Source organism: Peromyscus leucopus, chromosome 18 (genome assembly GCF_004664715.2).
Source record: "Peromyscus leucopus breed LL Stock chromosome 18, UCI_PerLeu_2.1, whole genome shotgun sequence".
In the NCBI taxonomy this organism is placed as follows: Eukaryota; Metazoa; Chordata; class Mammalia; order Rodentia; family Cricetidae; genus Peromyscus; species Peromyscus leucopus.
In genome coordinates, this window is record NC_051078.1 from 44002503 (window position 1) to 44022266 (window position 19764).

Here is a 19764-nt window from a genome sequence, read left to right on the forward strand (position 1 = left end):
ACCTGCCTCTCTTTTCACTGGCCTATCTCACTGCTTCTTTTTTTTACTTGCCGGACTGTCTAAAACTTCAATCTTGCCTCTGCCACCTTCTGCATTCGGAAGCTTTATGGTGTCTATGGTGACTTCGGAGGGGATGCAGTCTTCATCTTCGGACTCTGAGCTGTCCTCAGAGCTGTCCTGTGAGCTCTCTTCTGAGCTGTCCTCTTCTTTTGAATCTGACTGGTTCATCTCAAATAAGGCCACATCCTGTAAGAAGTGTCAGGTTGAGAAATCTACTTCAGGGCAGTTCTGTAACATGTTCTAGTAAAGCAACAGCTAGTGCCGGGCGGCAGTGGTGTACACCTTAATGCCAGCACTCGGGAGGCAGAGGCAGGCAGATCTCTGTAAGTTCAAGGCCAGCCTGATCTACAGAGTGAGGTCCAGGCCAGGCACCAAAACTGCATGGAGAAAACCCTGTCTCAAGAAACCAAAAAAGACAAAGCAATACAGCTGGCTCCAGGGCAGGCTCGGCGGGTCGAGGTGCTTGTCCCGAGGACCCCAGTTCAGTTCCCAGCACCCATGACCAACCAAGTAGCTCCTAACACCTCAACTCCAGCTTCAGGAAATCTAACGTTCTTCTGGTTCTGCTGGCCCCCATGGGCACCCACCCACATAGGTGCCAGACACACTGACGTGCACACAGAAAATAATAATTCTTAAATAAAAGCAGCAGAGGAAGCTATCGATATCCATTATAAATTCTGGAGCACAGATCGGGCTGTGTGCTTAATACAAATGGCACGTCCACGTTCTCAGGTGCCAGAATACATCGTAAGAGCCGTTTGAAAGATTGATTTTACTCATGCCTTTAAAAATGCTTTTTCTGGGCAGGAGAGATGACTCAGCAGTTAAGTTTACTGACTGCTCTTTCAGAGGACCTGGGTTCAATTCCTAGCAACCACATAGTGGCTCGCATCTGTCTGTAGCTCCAGAGGATATGACACCCTCATACAGACATACATGCATGTGAAACACCAACGCACATGAACTTAAAAAACAAAAGGGGGCTCCTCTTGCCTAGTACACATCCAACAGCATTCTCTCAAAAAAGGACTACAGCAGTGGTTCTCAACCTCCCTAATGCTGCAACCCATTAACACAGTTCTTCATGCTGTAGTGACCCCAGCCAGGAAACTATTTTCACTGCTACTTCATAGATGTAATTTTGCTGTTACGATCATAATGTAGTATCTGTGTTTTCCAATAGGCAGGTTGAGACCCACTGGCCTGGAGTCAGGCACTACACTGGACACTTCAGACTTAGGTGACACATCTACAATCCCAACCTGTAACCCAGCACTGGGGATAGTCAGGACTGACAACGAGGCCAACCTGGGCCACAGGTAAGGGCTGCCCCCAACCCACTTCCTCAAAAACACTCCACAACTCTTGCCTTAATGGGATTTACATTTCTGAGCAAGGGCCAGCAAGTTATAACCAGCAGGCTGAACCCTGCCTGCTGCCTAACTTTGTGCAGCCCTTCAACTAAGAATGGCTTCTGTCCTTTCAAAGTGACAAAAAGAGGGGAAAGGCAGTGAATAAAAATGAAATTGTAGCATGCCACAAGCTTCTGCACCGCAGACGGAGCCTCAGGCACAACTTCCCACCATGAAAAAAATGGTCCCCTTGGACTGTGAGCCAAATATATAGCCCTCCCTTAAAAAAGGATCAGTGGCCATCACTGTACAAAGCCCTGCCTCTTTGTTAATGTCAACAGCTGTGCTCAGCACTGGAGAGCAAGTAAGACAGGGTAACACGACTGTGCAACTCCCAAGTCCATTCCACCATCTTGCCTGTGTGAAGGTGTTCACAAATTTTGAAATATTTCATTTTAGAACAAAATTTCAAAGTATCACTCTTTCTCGTTTTGGTGACAAGCACACTAACTCCATCCCATAAAACAGAAATAGGGCACAGTTACCATCTGTATGATGTTCCCGGATGTTCCATCAATATTCTCGATATTGAAGCAATCAGCTGGAGCAGCCGCCATTTCCTTTCGTAGCTTTTCATTTGCCTGAGCCATCTGTGGGAGGAAGGCCTGAACCTGGTCTAACACTGTGGACAGCAAACATAGTATGCAGACATGTTAGTAAGTCCCAGACTCCACAACTCCTGGTCGAACACTTCACTGCAGAGCAACAATAAATCCATCCACTTTTTTAAAATAATTTATTTTTATTTTATTTGCACTGGTGTTTTGCCTCCAGAGGCAAATTTGTCTATGTGAGGGTGTCAGATCTTGGAGTTATAGACAGCTGTGAGCTGTCATGTGGGTGCTGGGAATTGAACCCCGGTCCTCTGGAAGAGCAGTCAGTGTTCTTAACCACTGAGCCATCTCTCCGGCCCAATCCATCAACTCTTAACATCTGTTAGCTTCTCAGCTGCCTTAGGTCGGAGGGTGGGTGGGGGTAGGGGAGATCACTGAGGATTAAACCAGGGCCTTACTTTTGCTAGGCCAAGGGCTCTGCCAATCAGTTATACTCTCAGTCTCTATTTGAAACTCCCAAAGCAACAAGATCACACAATTCAGCAATTATTACTCAAATGTTTTGTGTTTCTCTTCTGTCCCAAAAGTATAAAATTCTACAAGGCTGGCATTCAACAAGGTGACTGGAAAAAAAAAAAGGCAGAATGACCTAATGGTCTTTACAGTAAGGCTGTCAAGGTTATTAATAGGGTCCCACTTCTACTGTTTACTATTTCAGTTACCTGGAGGTGTGTCACCTGCCCAACATCTACCCACTTTCACCTGGAAGTGTCAACACCAGCCATCTTCTTTTTGGAAACAGGCTTGCTATGTAGCCCAGGCTAATTCACAACTGGCTTCCAACTTCCCATCATCCTGCACAGACCGTGCCGTGCCCTGCCCTTCCTTCCTTCTGAGCTTGGGTCATTACTGTCTCTCTCATCCTGAACAAGCCTATGTAGTCTGAGGTCGTCTTGCCCACCAGAATCTGCCCTGTGGCATAAGCTAACAGAGTGTTCTAGCCAAGCCAGGAAGAGGTCAACTTGGGAGCGAAAGAGAAAAAAACCAAGTAAGTGATGAATGTGGGTCTGGAACTTCTCATAAAGCAGCCAACTCTCCACAGCTGTGGAATAGCCATCTTTAGATCAATCCAACACCAAGAAAGCAGAACTGAGAGACAGGCCGCAGGTGAGGACAGAAGGCATCTGGATCCAGATGAACTTGCAGTTTCTGACTGGGTTCTGTCATCCCAAAAATGAGCCAAGTTTTCCCTTTAGGCAATCTGAGCTTTCACTCAATTTGCAATTCAGAATTCTATTTAATGCATCCAATTTCACCACCATCCTGGCTAGTTTAGTCAACTCCACACCAGCTAGTCATCTGAGAGGAGGGACCCTCAAGTGAGAAAATGCCTCTGGCAAGACCCGGCTGCAGGACATTTTCTCAGTGAGCAATCAATCAGTGTGTGTGTGTGTGTGTATGGGGGGGGGGGGAAGCAGCCCTTTGTGGATGGTGCCATCCTGGATTCTGTAAGAAAGCAGGATGAGCAAGCCAGTAAACAACACCCCTCCATGGCCTCTGCATCAGCTCCTGCCTCCAGGTTCCTGCCCTGAAATCCTTCAGCAATGAACAGTAATACAGAAGTGTAAGCCAAATAAACCTTTCCTCCCCAAGTTTCGTTAGTCATGGTGTTCTAACACAGCAACAGAAACCCTAACTAGGACAGAAACTGGTACCACAATAGTGGGGTATTGCTGTGACAGACCTGACCATGCGTTTTTAGATTGTGGAAAAACTTTAGAAATCTGGGCTGTTAAAACCATTAAGTATTCAAAGTTTGGTGACCTGTTCTGGGGGAGTCTGGAAGATAAGAATGCTGAGAGCAATGCAGATGTGGAGGACTGGCTTGAAAAGTTTCAGAGGTCAATTTCAAAGTCCTTTAATGACTCTGTCTCTGCCCCCAACACCACAGGGCTGTTTACAGGTTCATGTGGTCACACAGCATTGTAAGTGGGTTCTAAGAATTTGAATTCTGTTCTTCATGTTTTCTTAACAAGCAATCTTACCCTGAGCAATCTCCTAGAGTAAATAAACTGCCAGGTGTGGTGGCACACACCAGTGTAGGCAGAGATAGGAGCATCTGTGTGTTAGAGGCTAGCATGATCTCTATAGAATGTTCTAGACCAGCCAGGGATAAACACAGGGAGACTGTCCAGGAGCAGAGAAAAAAAGAGTAACTAAAGCTAGACGTGGCAGCAGTAACTGTAATCCTAGAATTGGGAGAGGTGGGAAAATCCAGAGTCAGGATCACTCTCAGCTACACAGTGAAGTTTGAGACCAACCTAGACTATGTGAGACCCTACCTCTAAAACAAACAGATAAATACATAAATAGCTAGGCCTTTTAGTGGAAGCACATACATCACAGCTACTTGGTAGATGGCAAGATCTCAACTTCATGGCCTGCCTGGCCTACAGAGGGAGTTTGGGGCCAGCCTAAGCACCTTAAGAGAAACCTTGTCTCAAAACAGAAAAATTCTCCTGGACAGTGGCAGCACACACCTTTAATCCCAACATTTGAGAGGCAGAGGTAGGCAGACCTCTGTGAGTTTGAGACCAGCCTGGTCTACAGGAAGTTCCAGATCAGCCAAAGCTACACAGAGAAACTTAGTCCTGAAAAACAAAAGAAATACAGAAAGGGCTGGGAATACAGCTCAGCACCAGAGTTCGTGCACAGCCTGCCGAAAGTTCTAAGTCCAAGTTGTACCACCACCACCAAAAAACAAGGCACATTACTGCATCGAGCACTGGGAAGGCGGAGACAAAAAGAGCTTAACTGGACTTCTGAAAATAAAGGGGAAGGGCCCATTACACAGACACTGATGACTTTACGAAAGCTATTTCGACAGTCTCAATGAGGAGCACATTCATGAGCGTGCAATTCAGCAATATTATAGTGTGATTAATGAAGGGGCTGGTTCTGTTAGTTTGTATTATTAACGAGATTCACCATGTAAAGCTGTGAGGGGTACAACTGATGCTTGCAATCCCACAACTCAAGAGGCTGAGGCAGCAGGGTCACAATGAGTTCAAGGCCAGCCTGAGCTACATAGTGAGTTCTAGTTTAGCCTGGTAAGTGAACTGAAGCCTTTAGAAGACATGAACATGTGTTCACCCTAGACAGGGCTCTAACGACAGACTAAAGCAAAGATTTCCCCTAAAGAGCAACGTAGTGAGCCAGTGAGTTTATTGGGCTTACTCATTACTCAGAACAACAAGAGTGACAACTCGTAAAAGTTGCCTCCCTGCAGCTCTCTGCAGGAGTCACAAGCAGCTAGGCTTCACTAACTATTACTGCGAATGTAATCCTTAGGGAAGGGGTCTTGGGACTGTCTATATGCTTTTTTTTTTTTCTGTTTTGTTTTCAAGACAGGGTTTCTTTGAGTAGCACTGGTTGGCTTGGAACTTGATGTGCAGTTCAGGCTGCCCTTAAACTCAAGAGACCTGCCTGCCTCTACCTCCCAAGTGCTGAGATTAAAGGCGTGCACCACCACTGCCCAGCTTCCTCTGTTATCTTAAAAGTCTCCTTACACTATTTAAGGAAATGTTTTAATTTAGGAGGGAATGCTTCAATTCTGAGGACACTTCTTTGCTACACAGACTGTCACAACAACAATTAACCAATAGTGGTGTTTCCATAACTGTATTTAATATTCCAAAACGTGAACAGTAAGTCCTTTTTTCAACAAGTGAAGTCTTGATAACTGCCCAAGCTGATTTCCAACATGTTGCAGTTCTCTGGCCTCAGCCTTCCAACTGCAGATGTGTGACATCTCACTAAGTCAGACACTTTTTCAGTTAAAAAAAAAAATGTATTCTGAATAAAGTGCAGGCAGGGGATCAAGATGAAAAATTCTATTCCTTAGACAGTGACTTACACAATATTAGACTTGCTGTATTTGACTCTACGGTTTGATATGAGCCATGAAGACAGACTATTCCATCAAATAAAGGACTAATTAACCGAAATTGGGGGAGCGCCCTCTAGAGTGGAAAGGCAGTACTTACAAGGGCTCCTCTGAATCCTAACTGTTTGAAGAGCAGAAGTCTTCTTGGAATGAGGCTTAGAGCTGATGAGCAATTGGTCCCAGATACCTGAAAATACAATTTACATTATAAATACACTGCAACTCAGTGCTGGGATGACCCTCAGCCCTGTAGAACAGTGAGAGGGGACATCAGCAACAGCTCCTGTGACTGTCTTCAGTCAGGACCACAGTAAAATGTCTCAGCAGCTGCTCTTGCAAACATCAGGGTTTGATTCCCAGCACCCACATGGTGGTTCATATTGGTCTGTAACTCCAGTTCCAAAGGATCAGACACCGTGGGACTTCTTCGGGCACCAGGCATTAAATAAATAGTTTAAATAATGAAGTTAACAGAACGTGGACCTGCAATGATAATCTTCACAGAATTTAGTTAAAGTTAGAAATGGCAGGAGGTGATGGCACGTGCCTCTAATAGGCAGAGGCAGGCGATTTCTGAGTTCAAAGCCTGATTTACAGAACAAGTTCCCGGACAGCCAGGACTACATGGAGAAATCCTGTCTCCAAAAAAAAAAAGAAAGAAAGAAATCAGAAATTGGGCCAACAAAGAGGGCTCAATGGACACAGGGGCTTGCCTCCCAAACCTGAAGACCTTAGTTTCACCCACTACCCACATGAAAGAACAGCCTCCCCTCTACATACCTGTGATCATAAAATAGAACCAAAAGTTACAAGCTATGCAGAACTGGGCAAACTGAACCACACTGAGCACGTTTCTTCTTTTACAGAACATACTTGTCTGCGAGAAAGCGTCAATCTAAACAAAAACACCCTTGGAGAATTTTGTGCATGCTCGCACCTGTCCAGCTTACCACTCCAAACAAACCAACTGCCCAGCCCATGAGAGCTTTGGGACAGTACACTGACCACTCAAGCCTTTGCTCACTCTTCTTTTCACACACAGAAAATCTCTTTACTTTCTAAATCAAAAAGCCTGTCACTCCCAATGTAGAGATGACTCAAGAGCCTCCGAATTCTCCTGAAAGCCTAGTGGTTTGATTAGTGTCAAGTTCAGAGGAAAGCCAGAACTTGGAGCCAATATCCAGCTTTGCTGCTTTCCTGCCAGTGCCTATAGTTATCTGTGTAACACCATGCCAGTTTCATCATAGAAACGGGGTCATCAGGATACCTCCACAGGCGTCAGGGATGCAGTGAGGCTTGAGTTTATTAATTTCTGACACTGCCACTACACAAGCTTTGGCAATCGGTACTGTAACTCCTTCAGACACACTGGATTCTTAAGTCATTTCCACGATAATAAGCAGGCACAAGAACTTTAATGCATTCTATTCATTCAAATTCTATGGGCAGTCTCACCTGTTTGAATCAAAATGTGGAAACAGAGGTCTATAGAAAGCAACTTTCATAAAAGCCCCACTGAGTAAGGATTTCATCCTACAAATTTTCTTTATTTTCGAGACAGGGTGTCGCTGTATTATAACTGGCTGTCCTGGCCTCGAACTCAAAAGAGATCCGCCTGCCTCTTTCTCCCATGCTTTTCTCTTCTGCACCACACTATCTGAAATGCTGAGTGGATTTCCGCACACAAGTCTCCCTCCACCAAGGTGACACTAAGGTAGTGAGTGCCTAAAACAAAAATTATTAAAAATGGTATTCATTTGTTACCCACCATTCCGGGCAGGCCAGTCCCGGTCCTCCCTGTAGAGTTAAGAACTGCCCGGCCTCGGGCATAGTCGTATCCTCGACCCCCGCGTCTGAGCTTCGCGGCATTCCCCACCACCACCGAAATGCCCGACCCTGGAGCATCCCCGGTCTCCCGCAGCTTCCCGGGCTCTTCAGCATCCCGCCCCGCCCCACCCTCACCCCCGCCCCGCCGCGTCCCAGGCTCTGCTAGACCCCGGTCCGCCCCCGGCAGCGTCCCCGGTCCCCCCCGCAGCATCCTGGGTTCTGCTAGTCCTCGGTCGTCCCCCCGCCCCCGCAGCGTCCCAGGCTCTGCTAGTCCCCGGTCCGTCCCCCGTCCCCCGCAGCGTCCCCGGTCCCCCGCAGCGTCCCGGGCTCTGCTAGCCCCCGGTCCCCCCGCAGCGTCGCCGGTCCCCCCGCAGCGCCCCCGGTCCCCCCGCAGCGTCGCCGGTCCCCCCGCACAGTCCCCGGTCTCCCCGCAGCGTCGCCGGTCTCCCCGCACAGTCGCCGGTCCCCCCGCAGCGTCCCCGGTCTCCCCGCAGCGTCCCCGGTCCCCCCGCAGCGTCGCCGGTCTCCCCGCAGCGTCCCCGGTCACCCGCAGCATCCCGGGCTCTGCTCGTCCCCGGTCCCCCCGCAGCGTCCCGGCCCCACCAGCCCAGCCCTGTCTCCGCCGCCGCTCACCTCCGGAACCCTCGCTCCCCGCGGTCAGCAGCTCCCTGGACACCGTGACCTGCGAGCAGTCTCCAGAAGACGACGAAGCTGTGGGACGGGACACACGTTCGCCGTGGAGCTCCATGCTTGCAAGACAGCGCGAGAGAAATGAACCCGGATAGACGAAGGCGCGGGGGCGGGGGGCGGGGCCAAGGCGGCAATTGGTGGAAACTCGGAGGTGGGCGGTGACAATGGGGGGGAAACAGGGCGGAAGCTCGTGCAGGAGGCGGGGCCGGAGCCTCGGCGGGCGGGGCCGGAGCCTCGGGCGGGCGGGGGCCGGGCCGGAAGCGGGGGTGGGAAGCACATGGCATGGGCGGAGCGCTGCGGAAGCACCCGTGGGGTTCTGTTCCTCCCCCGTCTGGGGAATCTCCCGTGTTGTTGTTATTGTTGGAAAAACAGCAGGGCTTGGTTTGATGAAACAAATTCAAGCCGATTAACTAGTGTGGGGCCTTTGTTATTTTATTTTTGTTGTTGTTTGGGGAGATTTCTGTGGTCTTGAGTTGTGGCAATCCTGCTTTAGTCTCTCAAATGCCAGGATTACAGGTGGGAGCCACCATACCCAGCTGCTGCTCTATCCTGTTCTTTTTTTTTTTTTTTTTTTTTTTTTTTTTTGGTTTTCCCAGACAGGGTTTCTCTGTGTAGCTTTGCGCCTTTCCTGGGACTCACTTGGTAGCCCAGGCTGGCCTCGAACTCACAGAGATCCACCTGCCTTTGCCTCCCGAGTGCTGGGATTAAAGGCGTGCGCCACCACCGCCCGGCTACATTTTTTTTTTAATCTTAGATATTTGAGTTCCTTCCACCTTATGCCTGCTGTGAACAAGGAGCTGCAGTGAATATGTAAAAGTTACTTCAATCATAGTAGCACACTCCTTTAATTCCAGCACTCAGAAGGCTGAGAGGCAGGTGAGTCTTTGTGAGTTCAAGGTCAGCCTGGTCCACATAGCAAAATCTAAACCAACTGGAGAGGCACAGTAAATCTGTGTCTCAAAAAACTGTGTGTTGGGGACGGGGGTTGGGCACATGGCATGGCATGGGTGTAGAAGCCAGGACAACTTGAAGGGATCAGTTCTTTCCTTCCACTTTGTTGATCCTACAAATCAAAAAACTATAGACACCTTTACCTGCTGAGCTATCAACCAGCCCAAATAACATAATTAAAATATGATCAAAGGGCTTGAATATACCGGGCAGTGGTGGCTCACACCTTTAATCTCAGCACTCAGGAGGCAGAGCCAGGTGGATCTCTGTGAGTTCGATGCCAGCCTGGTCTACAGATCGAGAACCAGGACAGGCACCAAAACTACACAGAGAAACCCTGTCTGGGGGGGAAAAAAGGCTTGAATATATATTTCTTCTTTTCTCTTCAAAAGTGGGAAAATTTTTGTGGTTCATTTCTTGCATCCGAAATACTCTTCAATGACATTTTTAGCCTGAAATTATTTGTCATAGTCCTTCCTCACGACAAAACTGCAACCAATCACTTGAACGTTTGTCTTGGGTCACATCTGAGCTCACACACACCATACGCAGACACACACAAGTCCAGGAATGCCCCCCAACTGGCTGAGGGACTAGAGAATATGTTACAATCCCTGAAAGTAGTACGCATGGGCTAGGGACCCAAGTGGGCTATGATGGCCGCTGCCTGGCCTGTGCTGCGGTTAAAGAGACATACAAAGGAGGCTGCGCTGTCTGCCAGGAACTGTTCCAGGAAAGACGTGGACACTTCCTCCACACCGGAGTGGAGGGGGGAGGGGGGTGGAAAGGGGGAGGAGGAGCCATGACATCAGTCCCCTTGATCACAGGCTTTTGCCACCATCAACTCCATTGTTTTAGTTCGTTTGTAAAGACAGAGTCTCAAGTAACCCAGACTGGCCTCAAACTTGCCATGTAGCCAAAGATAACCTGATACTCCTGTCTCTACTCACCACACCTGATGTATGTAGTTCTAGGGTTCAAACCCAGGGCCTTGTGCCTGTGTGCTACACAAGCACCCTGCCAACCGAGCTACATCCCCAACCACTGTATTGTTTTTTAAAAAGTCAAAACAATTTTGGTTATTTCCATACCTTTTCAATTTTTCTCCTGAGTAAAGTTTCTAGGATCCTGTCCTAGGATAATAATGCATTTCACACTGGCTTTTCAGCCTCTGCTCAAAAGTACTTATAAAATACATTGAGAATTAGGACACTAGCCCTGCATTCTGGTAGAAACATTTGCTACAGTGCAGACACACTGTAGAGGATAGAGCCTACCTCTAGGTGGAGACATGCCCGCGTCCCCACTGGGGTAGGTGAGGACTTGGCTAGCGGACCACCACCAGGAAGACGGGTTCATCTTAAGATATTTTGCTTTTCCTGTCCAGAAGTCCCACCCCTAACATGTCTCCACTAGCTGAGCTGCCTAGCGGTGCCCCCAAGCCAGCCTGCCTTTCTGAGGCCTATTTCTTCTATTTTTTTTTTTCAGATGCTGACCAGAGGATGTTTGTAGACGCCATAACTAATGCTTTGGGAGTCCTTATCTTTTGCAAAGCTCCCCTCCAGGGCATGTGGCTCCATGCCACTGTGTGACTGACCTCCACAAGGCCTTACCTCAGGCAACATGGAGTTTGTTCCTTCTCTTCTCCATTCTCCTTCTCCTTTCAAGCTTGGGGTTCACCTGGAGTTTTCCTTTTAAACCTAATAAACTTCCCCCCAGCTTCTTTTGGTGTCCATTCTTAAATGATTTTACTAACAAAACTAAGAACCCCGAGGAAGGCCCCCGATTTCTCAGGTATTCTGTAACAGCTCTGCTGGGATTCCCAAGGTTTCAGGAACGTTCCTTTCCTGTCCTTCAATTCTTCAATTGGCAGAAAAGACTGTTCCAGCGACTCTGGACTGATCAAGACAACACAGCAGACGTGAGCTGGGGCGGGGCACATACAAGAGTTGAGCTGTGGGAGAGGACCGGCCGGAGGAGAGGACCGGCTGATGCGCTTGTTTTCCCGGTTGGCAAACTGTGTACAGCGTGTACTGTTTCCTTTCCTCGTCCTACAGCTGCAATCTCTTTTGATCTATTTCCTGTTGAGAATGTTTTGCAAGTTTACACATGATGATGACAAGCGGGTATAGGCCCTCCCAGTTACAGGCCCTATCCAGGACAGAGAGGTCTCCATTATCATAAAATAAATACCTTCACGTGGTCATAATATCCGCTACTCACTTTGAAATGGCCCAAACAGAACACTACACAGTGGGTATGAACTTCAGATTTATTTAGCCAAGAACGTGGAAGGGATGAGGCCAGAGACAGCTGCTGAGACCTGCTGTGGGCAGTTACATACATCTTTGTACCTCTTTGCTTGCAGGAATTCAGCAGAGTGCAGAGCACCTGCTAAGTCCCTATTCTTCCGTTCTTCTTCTTCTTGTTTTGCTATAATTTCTTTTATAGATAAATTGTAAAAGCAATGCTTGTATACCTATTATGCAGATTCCAAAGGGGTGCATTTTGCCTCTTTTTTCTTTTTTGATGGGGGTGCACTAGGGATTCAACCCAGGAATTTTTTTTTTTGAGACAGTGTCTCATTGTGTTGCCCTGGATAGCCTTGAACTCACTATGTAGTGTTGAAGAAAACCCCAAGATTGTATTATTTACTAGAAACCCCTGTTTCTAGTTGTGATGTGGCTCAGCTCTAGTACACACCTTTAATCCAAGAGCTTTCTGCTTGAATATTGTAAACAGGATTAAATAAAGTCAACCCATAGGTCAAGAGGCAGAGCAAGCAACCAGTTTACAGGGAAAAAAAAAAACACATAGAGAATAAGAGAGAGTCAGGAGGACACGTAGACTCACAGGAAGTAGAAGGGAGGAACATTCAGTTTGAAGCGTTTTTTGTTAGAGATGGCGTAAGAGAAAGGCCTTTTTTTCTGGGACATCAGCAGAGGAGGGTCATCTGGGTGCCCACTCTGCCTTTGAGCTAGCAGATATTCACTCCAGCGTCTGGTTCCCAAGTCTTTTTGGTAAAATCGAACAATTGAGATTTAGTTAAACAACAGTGTAGACCAAGCTGGCCTTGAACTCAAAGGTATATACTAGCCTCTGCCTCCTGAATATTGGGTTTAAAGGCCTGCTCCACCACACTTGGATTTTTTTTAAGATTTTATCTTTATGTGTATTAATGTTTTGCCTGTATGTAAGTGCACTCCATGTGTGCATGATGTCCTAGAGGCCAAAAGAGGGACCCATATCTCCTGGAACTGGAGTTTACTTACAGTTGTGAGCTGTCATGTGGATACTGGGAATTGAACCTGGGTTCTCTGCAAGAGTAGCTAGTGCTCTTACCTGGTTAGTTATCTTTCCAGTCCCATCTCTTTCTCTTCTTTCTTTGTTTTTGTTTGTTTTGTTTTGTTTTGTTGTTTGTTTTTCTGGAAACAGGGATTCTCTCTGTAGCTCTGGCTGTCCTAGAACTTACTCTGTAGACCAGGCTGGTCTTGAGCACAGAGATCCCTCTGCCTCTGCCTCCCAAGTGTGTGCCACCACTGTCCAGCTTCTTTATTGCTTTTTAAAATAAAACTTTTAATTTAAAGATTGAGATTCCAGGCTAGCCTTAATTCACTTGTAGCCTAGCCTAGGCAAGCCTTGTAATCCTCAGGGATCAGTCCTCCCAAGTTTTTGGGATATGGGCCTGTGTCACCAGGTCTGGCTTTTTTTTTTTTTTTTTCTGAGACAGGGTTTCTCTATATGGCTTTGGCTGTCCTGTTGTACTGGAACTCAGTCTGTAGACCAGGCTGGCCTCAAACTCAGAGAGATCTGCCTGCCTCTGCCTCCTGAGTGCTGGGATTAAAGGTGTGTACCACCACCACCCAGCTCTGGCTTCTTTATTAGGATTTTTGGTAAGATTTTATTTTTAATTACATGTATATGTGGGTGTACTATGTGGATGTGTGCACGTCACTGTAATGTCCGCAGAGGCAAGAAGAGAGTGTTGAGTCCCCTAGAGCTGGAGTTACAGGTGGTTGTGGGTGTTACACCATGTGGGTGCCAGGAAATGAACTCAGGTCCTCTGGAAAAACAGTATGCCTTGTGTCCTTAACTGCTGAGCCCCCTCTCCAGTCCCCATATTTGACATAGTTTTGAAGATAAGCCAGAGGAGCTGGGCCTGGTGGCACAGGTTTGCAATGCCAGCTACCAAGAAGCAAGGTGATTATAGAACGCCTGTGTCCTAGCAAAAACTCAACCAAAGGCAGCTTAAAGCATGTAGTATGCAGTTAAATTCTTTTTAAAAAACTAAATATCTTCATTTATATTGTATGAATGTTTTGTCTGCAAGTATGTCTGTTTGTCATATGCCTGGTCCCTCAGAACAAGGCATCAGATTCCCTGGAACTGGAGTTAAGCAGCCATGAGCCACTGTGTGAGTACTGGGAGTTGAACCTGTGTCCTCTGAGAGAGCAGCCAGTGCTCTTAACCACTAAGCTGTCTCTCCAGCCTCCTATGATTAAACTCTAAATTAAATAAATAACATCCAGCACAGTGGTGTAAACCTATAATCTAGAACACTTGAGGACTGAAGCTGAAGGATTTCAAGTTTGAGGCCAGCTGGAGCTACCTAGATCTTTTTTTTTTTTAATTAATGAATTATTCCACTAGGAGTAGAACCAGAATCCAAACTAAAATGTAAGTAAAAGCACCATTGACAGAAGAACTTCCAGATGAGTTCATTCATTTGTTTCAAGTGGGTAATTATGGAAAATTCACTTAGGGTTGGCAACGTCAAGCAAATATGAGGTAGTTACATAGCTGACGGACTCTGAGAGGAGGACAGGTGGAAAGCTTCGTGAGTTGGTGGTTTGTGTGCTATTTAAGTATTATTCAATGGCTGCTGTGGAAACAAAGAGGCTCGATCTGTCTGGTGAGTGTAGATCAGGGCAGGTTTCTGGGAGAATGGAGTCTTCCTAGTTAAAAAGAACAAGAAGCTTAAAGCCTGGAGGCAAGAACTCAGTGGTCAAGGTTGATAGAAACCTAATGAGTACATAGGGCAGAGCAGCTTCTAAAGACACTGGGGGCAGGGACATCTCAGACCATGATCCATGCATGTGCTCATGGGAGAAAAGCCCAGTTAAGAGTCCATCACCAAGAGACTCAGCTGTCAAACAGAAACACCGCTGGTCATTCCGGATGTCCCGCCCCCACCGCCGTAGTTCTTTTTGCTTTTCCCTTGGTGCGTGCACATGCATTTGTGTCTGTGTGTGAATGCAAGCATGGGCACGTCATGACACGTGGTAGATGTCAGAAGACAACCTTGGTGTTGGGTCTCACCTTCCAGCTTGTTTGAGAAAAGGTCACTTGTTCACCACTGCGGATGGAGGAAGGACTAGCTGCACTGGGAACTTCTGGAAGTTCGCCTTTCTCATCTCTCATCTCGCAGCTTTGTGTGGGTTCTGGGGGAGTTGAACTCACGTTCTCAGGCTTGATAGCAACTGCTCTACCCCCAGGCCATCTCTCTAGCCCCTTTATTTCCTTTCTCATCCCCATTCCAGAAATTTTGCCCTTGACTATTGATCCTTCCCATTTCAGTCCATTATTATGTCCCCTTACATCATGTCCTGTATTGACTCAATGTACACCTCCAAACTTTGGAAGATGCTTCTGCTCTGTAAACTATGGCTCCTCAAATGTCCCCTGGCTTCACAGATGCAGGTGTTTTATCCTGTGTTAAACTCTTTGTCTTCTCTGATATCAAGGCATTGGTAAACTCTGAGTGTTTATCATTGTTTTTGGGGGGCACTGGGAAAGAAGCCCCCAAAAGCAAGTGTTCTGTTAGTGCTCTACACTCCAATTCTAAACTCAGGAGGTTATTATCTGTTTCATGGATGTGGAGTCTGAGAGTAAAGCCTCAACTTATCATTCATGAAGTATGACTCAAAACAGTACCTCTGCTGCAAGACTACTACTGAACATGGCTGTCCCGTTGGCTCTCATGAACTCCCATATCCATCTCCATGACAGAGATCCATTCTTCCAGTTGGTCCTTTTGTCTCCTTTCCCACATTTCCATGAGCAAATCCTGCCTTTTACCTCTGCTTCCAAACAGACATGTCCAGAGCCCAGCACCTTCTTACTGTTTCCGGTTTGACGCCCAGTGCTGGGCCGCCATACCTCTCACCCGGATTTATGAGGAACTGTCTTGGGGGTGGTCTGTCCTTGATCTCCCCACAATCCCACTGAAACCAAACTTAGAGTGGGCTGCTACTCAGATCCTTTCAGGGGCTCTTTCTCTTCATTCTAGACACAGGATTGTGCCCGTTTCTGTTTCTACTCCCACCCCACCCCCATGCCATATGTATGCCAGGCAGTCATTGTACCCTCTCAGGTACATCCCAACCTATTGATGTCTCCTGAATACAACACATTCATTTCTGTCTCAGGACATCTGTGTTTTCTGGATTTCCCCCTACATATCATAACTGCTTTCCTATTTCTTTCTGCTCAAGCTATGAAATTTTCTCTGATTTTGTTATAATTGAGGAGGATGTTTACTCCAAATGAAACAAAGCCCCTCCTTCTATGGCCTCCCCATCCCCACTCTGAAAGTCTTCTTTTGGGGTAGGAAGGTGACAAGGTCTCGCTCTGTAGTCCTGGAACTCACTCTAGAGACCAGGCTGGTCTTGAACTTACAGAGATCTACTTGCCTCTGCCTCCTGAGTACTGGGATTAAGGATGTCTGCCACCACACCTGGCCCAAAACTTTTAACTCTGCTTTCTTAGTAATTCTCACCATATGGCTAGATATACTTAAATTTTTGTTTTGTTTTTTTCAAGACAGGGTTTCTCGGTGTAGCTTTGGCCTTTCCTGGATCTCGCACTGTAGACCAGGCTGGCCTCGAACTCACAAAGATCCACCTACCTCTGCCTCCCAAGTGCTGGGATTAAAGGCGTGTGTACCACCACCGCCCGGCAAAATTTTTGTTATATATATTATGTGTGGATGTGCCACAGAACATATGTGGAGGTTAGAGGACGACTTGCAGGATGTTTGTTCTCTCTTTCTACCAAGTGTGTCCTGGGGACTGAACTCAGGTTGTTGGGCTGGGTGGCAATTACCTTTACTGGCCATCCCACAGGTAAATATTTTGTAATGTTTGAACACGAATCCTGTGAGATAGACACTCATTTATTTTTTCATGAGTGAAACCAGAGCTGTAGTCCCACAGCAGAGGATGGAGATTCACATTTAATTAAGTATTTAATATTTGTAGATGGATGAATGATGACGTGTTTGGCACACAGGAGTCTTGTAATACCTACTCGTGTGAATACTGTTAGGTCCCAAACCCTGGACAAATGGCTGAGGTGCCCATTAGCATATCAAAAGCAGATGCTAGCCACCAAGTTCTCCCAGAATCCCTTAGTGCCTACCTGTTGCAGGGTATGGCTGGCATACCCGCCCCTACCCTAAACTGCCTTTCCCCCAGCTGCCCTTCACTATATAATCCAGCCATTGTGGTTACTTGGCCCTTTTGTCTACCTTTTGCCCTTTTGGCTCAGGCCACCCGTGAGGTCAGCAGCTCCTTTCCCCTGTCCTCGAAAGGCCTAGCTCAGTCTAGCCATGTCCACTCTGGACTCTCCCAGATATCCCTGCCTCTGACTATGCTGTCCCACATATCTATAATAAACTTCTCCTCCAACATACCTAGGAGCAGCCATGTCCTTCCTTTTATATTTCTTCTTCTTCTCCTCCTCCTCCTTCCTCTTTTTCTCATTCTTCTGGTGCTGAAACCTAGGGGAATGTCATACATGAGTTCCTTCCAAGGAGCTCAGCCACTCTGAACCAAGCTGCGGATCTGACTCTCCTAGGGTATATATGAATCATTTGTTTCTGCTGGCTTCTGCCACCCATAAGATTGGATTCCAAATTCTAGAGCCTGATTCTTCAGCTACTGCTTCCTTCTGCTGTGGGATGTCTTTCTGTGTACTGTAAATATGTGTTGCTCTCATTGGTTGATAAATAAAGCTGTTTGGCCAATGGCAAGGCAGAATAAGTTTAGGCGGTACATTCAAACTGAAGACAGAAATGAAGAAGGGTGGAGTCAGGGCAGATGCTTCCAGCCACCTAAAAAGCAAGATGTGAAAGAACTGGTAAGTCATGGGCCATGTGGCGATACATAGATTAATAGAAATAGGTTAATTTAAATGTAAGAGCTAGCTAGTAATAAGCCTGAGCCATCGGCCCAGCATTTATAATTAATATAAGCCTCTGGGTGATTATTTAAAAGTGGCTGTGGGACTGGGTGGGACAGAGAAAAGCCTCTGATTACATCCTTCCACCTGTTTTCTAACCATTTGTCTCTAGTCTACTCGTAAGTGTCTCTCTGGACTCTGGCCTGCTATGCCCTCCACATGGGCACCTCTACACTCTGTACACGTTTCTCTTCTGGCTTGCTGCACCCACGTGAACATCTTCCTTTTCTCCTGCTCTCTCCCTCTCCTCTTCTGGATAAGTGTCACCCCTACCTGCCTTTGTTTACTGTTACTACGAAAGCCACACCAGTGTGCCAGGAAGCTCCTCTTGCCCGCACTGGGCTCCAATAACAAGGACAAGGCCTTTCCTCTATGATTTGGAACATTCTTCAATTTGATGAGATCCCCACTCTACTTGGGGATGCCCCTTGGAAATTCTTGTCTCAACGACACTTTATCCACTTCATCTCTTCTTCCCCAGGAGCTGCAGTCCAGCCTTCAGAAGCCTGGGACCCTTTTCCTTCCTCTCTCCCATCTACCTGATCTTTCTCTCTTGTGAGCCTTCCTGGGTCTATACATTGTGAGTTTCCTTATCTCTTCCTTCTAGAAACTGCAGCCTTGAAGCTATTGTTCTCAGCTCCCTCCTAAAGTTTCCTCCAACCCCTGGGAGCTGCCTACTCTGTCTGTTCCTTAATCCCTCCTGGCACCCATTCAACTGCCCCCACTCTCCCCACCGCCCCAGCTTCTGCTCTCAGCTCCCTCTTGGAGCTTATAGAAATTCCCTCCACTTACTTCCTCCACACAGGTTTTATTACTACAGCTTGGCCTCTGAATAGGTCAATGGCCAAAAACTGGCACACTTGATTTCTGAATTCTCACAAAGCGTAACACCTGCCACTGCACAAACAAATGATCTCAAATCTATTATATCTAAACTTGCTCTGCTCTATATTTCCAAAAGTCTCTTATCTCTAAGGTTCTACTTCCTCCTCTGTTTGTTTGTTTGAGACAGGGTTTCTCTGGCTGTCCTATTACCCACTTTGTAGACCAGGTTAGCCTCACAGAGATCCGACTGCCTCTACCTCCTGAGTGCTGGAATTAAAGGCGGGCACAACCACAGCCCAACATCAAAAGATCTCTTAAGACTATGCTGTAAACTCTATCTTAGGATTTGTAAGTTCTTTGGGGTATGATTTAAAAATCTATAAAATCTGTCACAAAATTTGGATTTAAACTTATAACAAAAGGCTTATAATTAAAAATCTGGTGGTGGCACATGCCAGTAATCCCAGCACTCGGGAGGCAGAAGCAGGTGGATCTCTGTGAGTTCGAGGCCAGCCTGGTCTATAGAGCTAGTCCAGGACAAGCTCTAAAGCTACAGAGAAACCCTCTCTCGAAAAACCAATAAATAAATAAATATCTATACATGATTATATATGTGATTCATCTCTTGTCTAGAATATCCTGTGTATGTAACTTAGATTCTACTCTTGTTTAGGAAAATGCACGTTTTTAAATAGCAACCATGTGGTTCTCCTGCATCTTGGCTGATGACGTCATCAATATGGAAGCAACCATGTGACTGTCAGCCATCTTCACTAGGGTTAAAGCGTGAGGGGATCCCTGCAGGTGTCAGACAGGGAAGTGAACTCTCCAAGAGATAAGAATGAAAACCCTGTGCAGATTGCCTTCATCAAAACTTGGATCAGATTTCAGGGAGCCTAACACCGGGCAGTTTATTGTAGTCATATTTAAACACAATATAATTTGGAAAAGGGTCTCCAGGCAACAAAATCTCCATAATTCCAATTCCAGGTGTACAATAAAGCTTAAGATGTGACTACACAGAAACACATGACCATGAGGGTGGGTTCCATAGTTAAAAGACCTAGAATCTAGTGTGGTCTCTAGATAGAGATGCCACAAAGAGTGTGTGACATCTCCCCGAAGGATGGATAATGGTCTAGGGAGGGAAGAGTCACAGGGAATAATCATTCTCCAGGATTAGGGTGGGGGCTGTCCCTTCAGATAGTAAAAAGGTCACAAGGTCGTTAACAACCTCAACTCAGCTTTCTGAATG

General features: G+C 46.7%; 1 protein-coding gene across 1 annotated transcript; it reads right to left on the bottom strand.

Moving 5' to 3' along the window:
* On the bottom strand, nt 1-8589 carry LOC114688633 (uncharacterized protein C12orf45 homolog). The gene is made up of 4 exons (XM_028863191.2): nt 8436-8589; nt 6076-6162; nt 1961-2097; nt 1-246 (listed from the first exon to the last, which is right to left on the bottom strand). Exons 1-4 carry the CDS (start codon nt 8548-8550, stop codon nt 28-30), a joined length of 558 nt encoding a protein of 185 aa, XP_028719024.1. The 5' UTR covers nt 8551-8589; the 3' UTR covers nt 1-27.
* Between the last annotated feature and the right edge of the window lie 11175 nt (nt 8590-19764).